This window comes from Hydra vulgaris, chromosome 01 (assembly GCF_038396675.1).
Source record: "Hydra vulgaris chromosome 01, alternate assembly HydraT2T_AEP".
Lineage (NCBI taxonomy): Eukaryota > Metazoa > Cnidaria > Hydrozoa > Anthoathecata > Hydridae > Hydra > Hydra vulgaris.
The window spans coordinates 25,036,614-25,049,215 of record NC_088920.1 but is presented as its reverse complement, the minus strand read 5'-3'; the positions used below and the strand labels follow the sequence as shown (position 1 = coordinate 25,049,215).

Here is a 12,602-nt window from a genome sequence, read left to right as displayed (position 1 = left end):
GAAAATCAGTCATAGGAGAAGGAATTCAACCTAAAAATGAAACAAAACTATTAATTAAATACTCAATTGTATTAATTGAATACACATTAATTTGTTATGTACTTTATTTATTGGAAAAATAAATGTGACTGAACTGATAATAAATAAGAAACTTACTTTGTGAGGTTGTTTATCTTTTGTGAAAGTTTCAAGATTTATTGTTGCATGTTTGGATTAACAAATCTTTTTAAAAAAGCAAGGCTAAAAATAAATGATCACAATAAGATAAACCTTTTTTTTTAATACGAAAACTGAATCCTTAGCTTTTAGTGAATGATTAAATGTAACAGTTTCAGTAATAAAACTATCCAATAATCATTTTAACTAAAGACACCGACGTGAAAGTAAACCAAGTCGTCTATCAACACAACACATTTTTACCTTCAAGATTTAAAGTGAAAGCCTGCACCTCATAATATATATTTATAGCATATAATACATATATAATCTGTTTCATTCATTTGATTTTTGTTTAATTAAATCTAATATGTTGTTTTTTTTTATAGTTTTATTTATTGTAAGTTTTGATCTGCATAATATTTATACTTAAAATTATTTCTTTGTTTTCTAAGTTTTCATTCAGGTTAAAATTCAAATATTTACTTTATTAGGGGTCGTCCATAAATTACGTCACGTTCTAAGGGGGAAGGAAGGGGATAGTGGTTTTTTGACTACTCATTCAAAACTTGTTACTAAAGGAGGTGGGGGTTGGGGAGTGGAGGCCAAAACCGGTCGAAAATTGCGTGACACGATTTACGGACGACACCTTATGCATCTTACACTTTTTAATTGTTTAAAATTTAAGTAACATTTAAAGTGAGACTATTCTCAGAGGCAAGTAACATTTTTGATGAAAAAAGAGCTAGTTTGTGTGTGTGTGTGTATATTTATACTGTTTTTGTTTTTTTGTGTTTTCCTCATTTAGACACACTATTACTCGTGGTGTAAACAAGGAAGCCCAAAACGATTTTAAAGCTTCAGTTATGCGTCAAGTTGCCAAGAGTAACGAACCGATAAAGAGTTTAATTTTCCAATTTTTACGTAACGAAAAAGAAGCAATTTTAGGCGTGATGTTATGAGTTTCGATAATTTTGTCTTGCTGAGTAGAAATTTTTTCGTACTCAGAAAAATTTCAAACTGAACAAAAAAAAAAATTTTTTTTTAAGTTTGATCAAGATATGAATATTAATCGCATGCTAAATATATAAAGGTTTTCCTCATTCTGAATCTGAAAGTTTTTTTTTATTATAAATACAAAATTTTCTCTCATTTAACATAAAAAAAGTTACAAACTTCTTTTCAGAAAATCTTGTTATTAAATATTTTTAGTAATACAAAAAACAAAAAAAGCTGCAAACACATTTCGCCCCTCCAATCCTAGTAATTAAAAAGACGTCTTTTAAGAAGTCTAAAATGTTGTAGACGCGTAAATCATAAGGCTAAAAACGTCTTTATAAAAATGTGTTTAAAACAACTATTAGCGTCTTCTTGTCGTCTTTGAGTACGACTCAGTAAACACACAACGTTTTAAAGACGTTGTTTAGACGTCATGTGTTTACTGGGGAGAAGTAGCAATTGTGGGGACGCGTGGTATTTTTAACAATAGGTCAGGAAGGCATTTTTATTTTTTCAACTACTAAAATTTTTTAAAGTAAAAAATCCAGGGTTAAAGGCGAGCTTTGCACATATTTTTGCGCGATTAGTATAGACGGTGCTCTGTAACAAGTCCGTCATATTGTTGCACGGTATACTAGGTATCAATGGTATCAAGGTTACACAAAACGATGGACTCAAAACTGTCAGAGTAGTAGATAATAGTCCGTCTCACAGGGCTTAGTTTTTACCATCAAAGTAACAAGTTCTTAAATAGTCCTTAAAAGTAATTTCTTAAAGCAAATGCAATTAATTTTTTAAGCAAATGTCAAACACTGTGCAATTTTGACAAAATAAGATTTTCAGGCAATCTAAGCAAACATATAATGTAAAAAAATCTATTATAAATTAAATTAAAAAAATTATCCTAAAGAAAAAAACTCTTACTTGGGGTAGTTTACTCGGATTGTTTAATTATCTTGAAAATTCGCAGCGAGATCAAACTACATTCTATCTGTCAAAATTATTATCCTGGTTTTTTATTAGAAATGCTTAAATTTAAACTTTTTTTTAAATTGAATGTTAGAATCAAACACGAAGTATTGCTCAGTTTTTAGTTTCAATTTTAATTGGGATAGCTAGTAATAGTTTTCTCAAGATTTAAATGAGATTCAGTTTTCTGTTAACCCAATAATAAACAATTTTTATATTTTTATCCATTTTTATATTTTTTGTTACCTATTTTTTTCCTTTTTTTATAATATTTAAACAAATTTTTAAAAATATGCCTCCTCAATGCCTACCTTTAAAATGTAATCTTTTGTCAACTTTCTTTCCTTTAAAAGTCTTTACAAGTCTTTTAATGTTTTTACAATTAATTAATTGCCTGGAATCTTTTTGAAAAAATATTTCTGTTATATCAAAATAATCATTTAAAATCCTATCTTCTTCACTTAATTTATCTCTTTCATTACTTTCAAATAAGTCTCTTCTTTTCCAGCTTCTAAATATGCTAAGAGTTCCAGCTTCTAAATATGCTAAAAATTCCAGCTTCTAAATATTCTAAAAATTTCGACTTCGAAATATGCTAAGAATTCCAGCTTCGAAATATGAGAAGAACTTTGGCTTTCAGTCCATTACTAAGTACACAAATGTTTTTTAATTTATTTATTTCCAAAATTGGGATTTTGTGGAAAAAGCGCTTTTGCAGAGCTTTTCGATTAATTAACAGCAAGTTCTTTACCTTTAGCTGCAACCTTGATTTTGGTTCTAAGCTCCTCAAATTTTCTTTTCAATACATTTTAGCATTGAAGTTTGGCACCTCGTGTATCTTAATATCAAAAGAAATTTAACTTTTCAGTTTTCATATCTCAATCATTTTACATAAATTTCTTTTAAATATGAAATCAAGAATAAAAGGTTCGCCCTGTTTTTGTCAAGTTCTTTTATTAAATTTTTACTTTGCAAGGGTGGTGTAATCCTTTTACAATGACAACTCTACAACTTTTACATATTTTTATTGTTCTTGGTGATAATGTCTTTACTCTTCTAAACTTGATTCTTTCTCTATTTTCAGATGTTGATTCTGGAGTAATTTTAGTTCGAGGTATTTCAAAGAAAGCACAAACACAAAATGATTGGTTTCTAGTAAGAATACAAACACAAAATGATTGGTTTTTGGTAAGAATACTAATTTTTAATTTTGAGAAATCATACGATTTACTCAGAATAATGTCTTTATCTCCTTTTTCATGTTTTTCTAATGCTTTTTGATATTTAGTACATATGCCAATACTTACTATGTACTATGCCAAGTACTATAGTATATATACTACCTATAGTACTATGCCCATACTAATACATATGCCATACTAGTACATATGCATTTCTATATTTAGAACATATGCCAATACAATACAATACAATGCCATTAGGAAAGTTTTTGTTGTTTAAATCAAATGATTTTAAAAATTCTATATCGCACGTCCTACTTTAACTTTTGTTAAATTCCTGATTCTTTAAAAAAAAAATTAGGCAGACTAAGACTCTATTATCTTTTAGTTTTTTCAATGTTTGGCATTTGTAAACAATATGAGCAATAATAATCACTTTCTAAAATGTTTTTTTAACTACTACTGTAGAAAAAAAAGAAAAAGTTTCACAATATCAATTCATTAATTTTCTCGCGGTATGCCATAAGGAAGTATACAAAAGAGGTGAATGTTGTTTATAAATATAACTTGTAATGTAAACTTTATTTTCCGTAATTAACGCATTATTTAAAACTTACTATAAAGTTAGGACACCAAGGTCTAAATAATTTTTAGGGGATGGGCAATAACAGCATTTAAAAAAAATCTAACTCTACCATTATTAACGCGACTAAAACTCATCTGCAAAGTTCTTATTTAGTAAAAAATATTTTTATTTATATTACGTTTAAAAATTATGACCTTGTAAAGTTGACAACACCCTCAAATAACCTCCTACAAGAAAGTTTGAAAAGTTTGAAATCCCTCGGTTTCAAACTTTTCTAGGTCGCCTTTTATAAAGGATAAAAAAAAATTATTTTCGATAAATTAATTTTTCCGATGAATTTCGATCTATTTTAAGATACAAAACTTTTACTACAATAAAAAAAGATATCTTTTTTTTCTTTCCACATTTGGAACAGTTTGTCCAATTTTTCAAGTGTATATTGTTTCCAGGCTTCGATAACTGTAATTTTTTTGTAAAACATGCTTATTTGACACCAAAATTAATACTTCAAAATTTAAAGTTTGCACCATTTATGAAAGCTACCTATCTTAAACTCTAGAAATCCATTACTTGCCATTTTATCCCTCTCCTTTTTTTTGAAAGACGTTTACAAAATATTATCAAAGTTTATAGTTGTACAAAGTATCGTGGTTTCAAAAATGGAAACTGTTTCTAGTAGTCATTTTTATTTCAAATAAATTATTTCCCCTAAGGTGTTGGGAGAACAGACTACAGAAGAAAATAAATACACCTGCCATGAATATTACAAAAAGACTATTAATTTAGCATTTGACGTCCTAAGAAATTAGGCTCGTTCATACCATTATTGTTGCAATGTTCAATTTGTAATTGGTGTACAACATTTGAGTAAAAAATCCAAGTGCAAAAATAGTCTAGATAGACCTTTATTTGAAATAAATGTACGTTCTGTTATTGCAACAAAAGAAATTAGAAAAATTCATACTGGTTTAGTTGTGCGGATATTCAAACATCTCCAATGTTAATTTAATGAGTTTAATAAAGACATACTCATTGTTATCTCAAAAAAGTAAAACCTGTCTTTTTAAGCATGAGCGATGTCAGTTTGTTAAAAATTTGAATTTATGATAAAAAACAATGAGTCACTTAATGAAACAATGTCCAAATGATATCTAAGCTTATAAAAATACTGTTTAGTTAAGTGTAGTTTCCGCAGTATTAACTGGAATTCTAAGTGTTTTATAAGTCTTAGATGTTGTTTCAAAACTTTATACAAGTGGGTATTGTGTCTCAAATAACGACCACCCAGAGGGCACGCGTTGTCCGGAGGACGTCCGCTGGATGTCTCATAAACGTCCAGACGTCCGTAAGACATCCGTAAGACGTCCGTAAGACGTCCGACGGACGTCCCCCGGACGATGCATGCCCACTAGGCGAAGAGCAATGGAAATAAAATTGATATCTTTAAGCACCAGAGAAAGCATATTTAAAAAGAAGAAGAACTGAAGTAAGGTTATGGTTTATATTAGAGAGATTTTTATTAGGTTTTATTTCTGATTGAGTTGAATGATCTGAATCATGGAAATGAGTTTTTTTTTTAATATATAGAAGAAATTTAGCTATTTTTTTTGTATATTATTAAGTAATAACAAAAATATCATTAAATTTCAAAATTATGAAATAAAAAATAAAATTTTCAAACAACAATTAAAAAAGCATTTATTACACCGTACAATTGTTGCTTCTTGTATTCCTAGCTTTCTCATCTTTTTTTTCGAATGTTACCTGACTTTTTGGCATCTTTTTTTTTAATCTATTGTAAAGGTCTGATTTTAGACGATTGTAGTTTCCGTACTAATAAACTTTTTAAGCTCAAGATGTGTAACTTATGAAAATTATATTTTTTTGATATCTTGTTGCTTTTTTTCTACCATCAAAATAAAAAAGTTTTTTATGTTGAAATGCATAGAATGCAGGGCCAACACGGGTTTCAAAGTGGAGGGGCACAATTGACACGGGTTTCAAAGTCGAGGGGCACAATCGTCAATTTTTAATAAAAGTCCTCTATATCTAGAATTTTCTTTGAGAAAAAAAAAAGAAAAAAGGTCCTTTAGAAAAAAAGTGGCCCCCTCCCCGGTGTCGGCTCTGGAATGTAAATTCTTCCCCATTTTATCATTTTAAATCACTCACTTCCTGATATATTATTTAGAAACGAACTTTCTTGTGCCTTAAATGTTTCTTCCATTACATTTTGAATTTCTCTTTCGCTTGCTTTTTGTATCGTGGAATGTAAACTATAATTGCGTGGAAAATTTTATTTTAGATAAAAAAAAACCTAACTATTTTGTTGCTGCAAAACTTATCTAATTGACATACGTCACTTGAGTTGAAGTTAAAGAGTTTGATGCTTTGAATGAGTTTGATGAAGTTTGAAGAGTTTGATAAAGAATTGAAGAGTTTGATGAATTTTGAAAGTATTGGAATGCATTAAAAAGTCATGCGATAACTGATTTTTGGCTGCAATTAAAAAACTAATACAAAAGTTTTTCTACTATCCACGAAATACCTTACAAAGTAATATTTTTGGTTTTTAGAAAACAAATCTTTTATTTTGCGAGGTTAAATAATTATTTTGGTAGTTGTAGTGAGGTTGCCACTTGTTTTTACAGTGTTTATCTTTACGCGCTTTCAGCAATTTGGTTAAGAATTTAGTTCAATTTGTGAGTTTTTAAAAGGCTTTTGCCAAGTACTTTTTAAATTGGTTTTAGAAACATGAGGTTGAACCATATGGTTTTTGTTTTTTATTTTATTAGGGTGGCTTTTGTTAAATATTATATATACATTATATGTACTTTATTTTATATAATATATATTATAAAAAGCTATTTTTGTATTCACTATTACAAAATTATATATTATAAAAATATTTTTCAATTACATGGGGGATAGGTGGGTAGCCCCGGGTGGCGGGTAACTCGGCGGGTAATAATTATACATTATATTTGTGTCACACTGGTAAAAAAGAGGTAAAATCATGGTTAAACAATGTGTCCGGGGTACCCTCAAGTTTCAAAACATGCCTTTTTTCTAACATTTTTTCTTTTATGTCTTGTATATTATTAAGGTAACCAATAATTATTTTTTTGTTTCTAATTCGATAGATAAATATTTATACTTTTAAAAAAGTCTTTTAACATTTTTCTTTCTGTTAGTAGTTACATTTTTTTTTCTGTTAGTACATTTTTCTTTCTGTTAGTACAATCTATTTATCCTTAAGTGTCCGGAACTACCCAATTTTTCCCTATTATAATTATATTCCGTGGCGTAAGAAGGTCAAGAAAATAGGGAGTGGGGAATGGGGGCTGGAACAAAAATTAAGAGAGTTGAGGCAGCCAGAATTTGAATAAAAAAAGAAGCTGGGGGGAGGGGCTATTATCCCGGGCCCTCCCCCCCTCCTTATAGCCCTGTTCCTATGATGATATAATATATTATAAAAAGATATATATTATAAAAAGCCAGTTTTGAATTCACTGCTTGTTTGTAAATTAACATTAGATTGATCAAGGACGTAATAATAGACAGAATAATAATAATCTATTAATACGTCCTTGGATTGATTAAACGATGTTTTGTTTGGATAGTTTTTTGTGAAATGGTGTAGGTAACTTGTAACTGCATACAAACTTGCGGTGTAACTGCTTCCAAACTTTGAAACTGCTTACAAACTTTGTAACTGCTTACAAACTTTGTAACTGCTTTCAAACTTTGAAACTGCTTACAAACTTTGTAACTTCTTTCAAACTTTGAAACTACTTACAAACTTGCGGTGATTAATTAGATGTGTTGAAAAGGTTTTTCAAAGGTCAATAAAGTTGTTTTCAATGAAAATTATAACCACAATCTTTGAAAAAAGTGAAATCCGAAAAAAGGCAAAAGCATTTCTTTAATAATAAATATACTTTTAAAAAGAGAAAGCAGTACGGTGTAACAAACATAACTGTTTATCAAACAAGCTTGTTGCTTTTTAATCTAATTAATCAAAAACAACCTATAAATATTCTAGATATTTTAAATTTTTTTTGAGGATTTTCACAAAAACTTTTAGTTCTTCCTTATTTTCAATCAGAGCTGTTAGTCCTTGGTCTTATTTTCAATCAGAGTTGTTAGTCCTTAGTCTTAGCCTTGGCCTTGGTCTGGCCTTAAGGCCAAAAATTGAGGCTTTGAAACTGTTGGCCTTGGCTTGGTCTTAAAAATTTTGGGTTTAACCTTGATTGTTTTGGCTTTGGCCTTAAAAAATACATTTTTTTTTTATTGATTTTGTTGAATTCTGCGCATAACCTTGGTCTATTTTTACAAAATGTGGTTTTATTGTCACAGCACTTGCTACTTACAGTTTTGTTAACAATTGACCTTAACGTAAGGCAAAAATTGAAGTGTTTGGTCTTGAAAATGTTTGCGTAGGCCTTGGCCTTGAAACTCTTAATCTTGGCCTTGACCTTAAAACTCTTGGCCTTGGCCTTGTTTGACCTTGTAACTTTTTGCCTTGTAAAGTGTGGCCTTGGCCTTGCTACATTTGGCCTTGTTAACAACTCTGTTTTCAATCAATAGCTAATTTTTTATCAATAACTTTTGTAACATATCAATAACTTTTATGTCGTATTTAAGATCGTCCATAAATTACGCAACGCAAAATATATTTAAAAAACAGAAATAGGAGATATTAGGCGCTTTTACGCGGCAGTTTTCACTAAACTTATGTACGGTACTTTGATTTTTTATTCAAATTAAGACTCTGCAAGGGAAAACTTTTAACTCTTTTTGTATTGTTTATTGTGAAAATTTGTGCTACGTAATTTATGAATGATCCATTTGTAAAATTTAATTCAATTACGTGCGATGACGATACGATCTTATATATTTCCAAAAGCGATTTCAACAAGTTACAAGTAGATAGTAAATATGTATATATTTTCAAAAGCAATTTTAATAAGTTACATGTAGATAGTAAATATGTATATGATAGTAGAAAATTTAGCGCTTAAATTATTTTCTTTGATTATTAAATAACAAATTGATTATTAAATAATAAATTGATTATTAGATAATAAAATTGATTTTAAACAAGAATCTTTAAAGTTCCAGGGAATTTTTATTAATACAAATAAATTTATATAAAATATATCGAAATGACAATGAGCAAAATAATTGAAATGATGTATTACCTTCAGTAATTCAGTCAGTGCCATGGCTAGTGGGTCGGAGGACCCTCTAGCCATGGACTACCCCTCACCCAAAATAAAAATAAAAAAACCTGCCATATGAGCCTCTCCCAATTGGGGGTGTGTGTGTGGGGTAGCCTAGCCACGACTCTGACCTTAGTCAATACGTAAATCTTTTTTAATCAACATACTTTTACCTTAACCTCTTAACTGTGGCGTAAATTTAAAAATCGCGTTGTTATTTGCGGCAAAATATTTTTGTTAACAATTTCTTAAAACTGTTTAATTAATTTTCGTTTACTACGCCGAAAATTGCAAACAAAAAAAAAAAAAAAAAAAAAAAAAAAAATTTTAATTTATTTAACATTTAACATTTCTTGCTAATATCAACGAGGAACTAAATTTTATAGGCAACAAAAAAATAAAACAAAGATTTGTAAGACATTTAAAATATAATAACAAAAGTTCAATTATTTACAAAAACCTTAAAATTTTTCTTTTGTATGGTAAATTTTAAAACAAGGCACAACACACTAACTAACATTACAGTCTTGACACATATCGGGTATCTGATCTAATCTTGTTTTCAGAGCAGACAACACACCTTCTACTTGGTTTCATATTTTTTTCTGTTGCTGGTATAGCATCAACAAAATGACGCTCTATTAATCTTAAGGGAGAAGGTAATACTCGAGTTCGACTTTCTCGATTGATTCATTTAACAGTACTTAACAATGCTCTCTTTGATAATGGACTCTCTAAACTGTAAGGATGTCGTATTAGGTGATAACTTATTGTTTATAATATTTGCATTGAATGCACAAACGCTAATCAAATGCATAAAAATCTTTTTGTACCATTTTTTTAGTCTTTTTCTTTCGGATTCATATGTTGTCAACATTTGATCAGATCAGTCAACACCACCCATGTTTCTGTTATATTCATGTATCACTAGAGAAATATTTTTTTCTCTGCCTGTTCTATCAACAGTGATTGTATCATTTTGAACACAGGTACTCAGCATGTGCACATCTTTCTTGTCTCTCCATTTGGTACACATTATATTTGTTTTAGTATCATATCAAACTAAAGTATCACCAATTTTAATTTTAGCATTCTTTATATCCTGCGGTAACTGTTTGCAATTATTACATAATGTACCAATGCAATCAGTATTATGATCCAGCAATACTTTGCAAATTTCATAAGATGTATACCAATTATCAATGTGTAAACAATAGCCATTACCAATTAAATTATCCATTAGAGTAATAGCAATTTTAGTAGCTTGATATTTGTATTTTTTCAAGTCTGGAGCAAAACTGTCAGTCATTTCCTTACCAGTGTACAAAAAACAATTCCAAATATAGCCAGTAGCTGGTTCACATAATGCAAAGGACTTCATTCCAAACCTGGAACGCTTGCTTGGAATGTAATGCTTCCAGCTTAAATTACCTTTCCAAAGCAGCAGTGATTCGTCTATTGATATATTTTTATTTGGTATATACAGAGTTTTGAATTTGTTTACTAGGAAGTCATAGATCGGTTCAATTTTTGCTTTTTTACAGAAATGTATTGGCAAACTACTGTTATCAACAAAATGAAGAAACTTCTCAATAAGACAAAACCTATCAAAAGACAATACTTTTCTTATTAGTGGTGTGTCAAACAGAGGGTTTGTTGAAAAATACATAGCATTTGTTGGTTTCCATAAGATTCCACGATATAAAATAAATGCTATATAGAGCCTGATGTCGTTTCTGACTAAAGGTATCCATTTTTGAATTCGGGATTTATCTTTAATTATATTATTTTAACGATATTGTACTGCGAAAAGGTTACTTTGCTCGACAATAAGATCAACGAGGTCGTCTGTTACAAAAGCTTCAAATATAGTAAGAGGACTACTATTAACTATAAAACTTGAATAAAAATTTAGAAAAATTTGCTTTATAACCGTTAATTTTAATCCAATTCGGTTCATCGTTTGTATTATTTTGTTCTAATTGCATTACATCAGTGTCAACAAGGCCAGTTTCACTATCATCATCTGCTGATGATGAGCAAATTATTTCTTCTTCTGTAACAGATTTAACTGAAACTTCATTAGAAGAACCATCATTAGAACTAATATCAGATAATTCATCGCTTTCTCCCATGTATTCAATTAGATCTTGAACTGAATAATTACTTCTTTTAGGGTAAAATTTTCTAGCCGAAGCCATGTTTACTTTTCCACTAAACTAAAGCATTGTCATATAAAGCTATTAGCTATATTTTGAAAAAACTCTTGAGTATAAAATGAAGACCATACTTTTGTTATAAGCTATAACATAACATAAATAAACAAACTTCCTTTTAACTTATCATATCTGATCTGTTGTTTAACTCATGTAAAAAACGGAAATATCCGTCAGTCACAAACGGTGCAACAGTTCCAAAATGCGGAAATATCCGTCAGACACATATAAGTCTACAGTTCCAATAAACGGATATATCCATCAGACACACATAGAGCTACACCCTTGAAAGGCGGATATATCCGTCAGACACAATTAAGGGGTTAAAAAATTTACTTCAATTTAATTCATAGCTGCATTAGTTATGCTAACATTACCATAAGGTTTATATTTATCCAGGTTAGCAATTAGACTAATACTCAACCAAGTAGTTTTAAAAAGGTATTTACATGAAAAAAAGAAAAAATATGATTATGAAAAGGTGAATTTCAACTTATTCGTTTTTCTGCAAGAATGGTAAGGAGAAGAAAAAGTAATCACGTGACCTGCGTAGTTGAAATTTTAATTTTTTGAATCATAATTAAGCATGTTTGCGTGATTATTTTTTTCCTTTCTTTTCCTATTCCTGTAAAAAAACGGAATCTGGAAATTATTATCGTGAGAAATTAAAACATTTTATGCGTATGAATTAAAATAATTTAAACACAAGGTCTTCAGAAACGTTTCTTAAGATATTGTTTAAATTATTTTAATTCATACGCATAAAATATTTTAATTTCTCTTCTTCTTAGTTTAAATTCAGAAAATAACTTTTTTGTTATGCAATAAAACTTGTTTGTTTAAATGTCATATGGTTGTCATGGTTTTAAGGTAAGTTTCCACTCATCCGTTTTTCTACGGAAACGGTAATGGTAATCAATTTTCTACGGGAAAGGTAATGGAAAAATAATTACCTGAGCATGGGTAGTTTTTCTTCGGACAAATAAAAATTTATACTACGCACGCTCACGTGATTATTTTCACTTTACCTTTCCCGTTCCCCGGCAAAAACGGAGTGGAAGTTTACCTTAAACTGCATTGATTACGTTTTTGATTTTAAATTGGAATATAAATATAAAATTTGAATTTAAATTTTTGATTGTCATTATAAACTCAAATAATAATAACAATTTAATAATAACATATTAAAAAAATAGAAATCTTAAAATTGAATGTTTAACAAACATTTGCTTTTTTATAAATAATTTATATATGTTTCTTTAAATTGTTCGTT

The 12,602-nt window shown here is 29.2% G+C and overlaps 2 protein-coding genes across 3 annotated transcripts in view; one reads left to right on the top strand and one right to left on the bottom strand.

Moving 5' to 3' along the window:
• The window catches only part of LOC100204300 (integrator complex subunit 10), a 46,134-nt gene extending 44,868 nt beyond the window's left edge, over positions 1 to 1,266 (top strand). For both annotated transcript variants that reach the window (XR_010635755.1, XM_065787751.1), the window contains one exon: positions 965 to 1,266. Coding sequence is in view for 1 of the 2 variants with exons in the window: in XM_065787751.1 (XP_065643823.1) it covers positions 965 to 1,118 (154 nt within the window). In the remaining variant the exon portion in view is untranslated. The remainder of the gene's footprint in view (positions 1 to 964) is intronic.
• An 8,904-nt stretch (positions 1,267 to 10,170) lies between these two features.
• LOC136074282 (piggyBac transposable element-derived protein 4-like) lies at positions 10,171 to 11,314 on the bottom strand. Its single transcript, XM_065786586.1, has 2 exons — positions 11,047 to 11,314; positions 10,171 to 10,886 (listed from the first exon to the last, which is right to left on the bottom strand). The coding sequence occupies exons 1-2, from the start codon at positions 11,312 to 11,314 to the stop codon at positions 10,171 to 10,173; spliced, it is 984 nt and encodes a 327-aa protein (XP_065642658.1).
• Positions 11,315 to 12,602: the final 1,288 nt, after the last annotated feature.

Coding starts and splice junctions, on each gene's coding strand:
- LOC136074282 (XM_065786586.1), bottom strand. CDS start 11,314: ATGGCTTCGGCTAGAAAATTTTACCCTAAAAGAAGTAATTATTCAGTT. Junction 10,887..11,046: donor GAATTGGATTAAAATTAACG/GTTATAAAGCAA, acceptor ATATAATTAAAG/ATAAATCCCGAATTCAAAAA.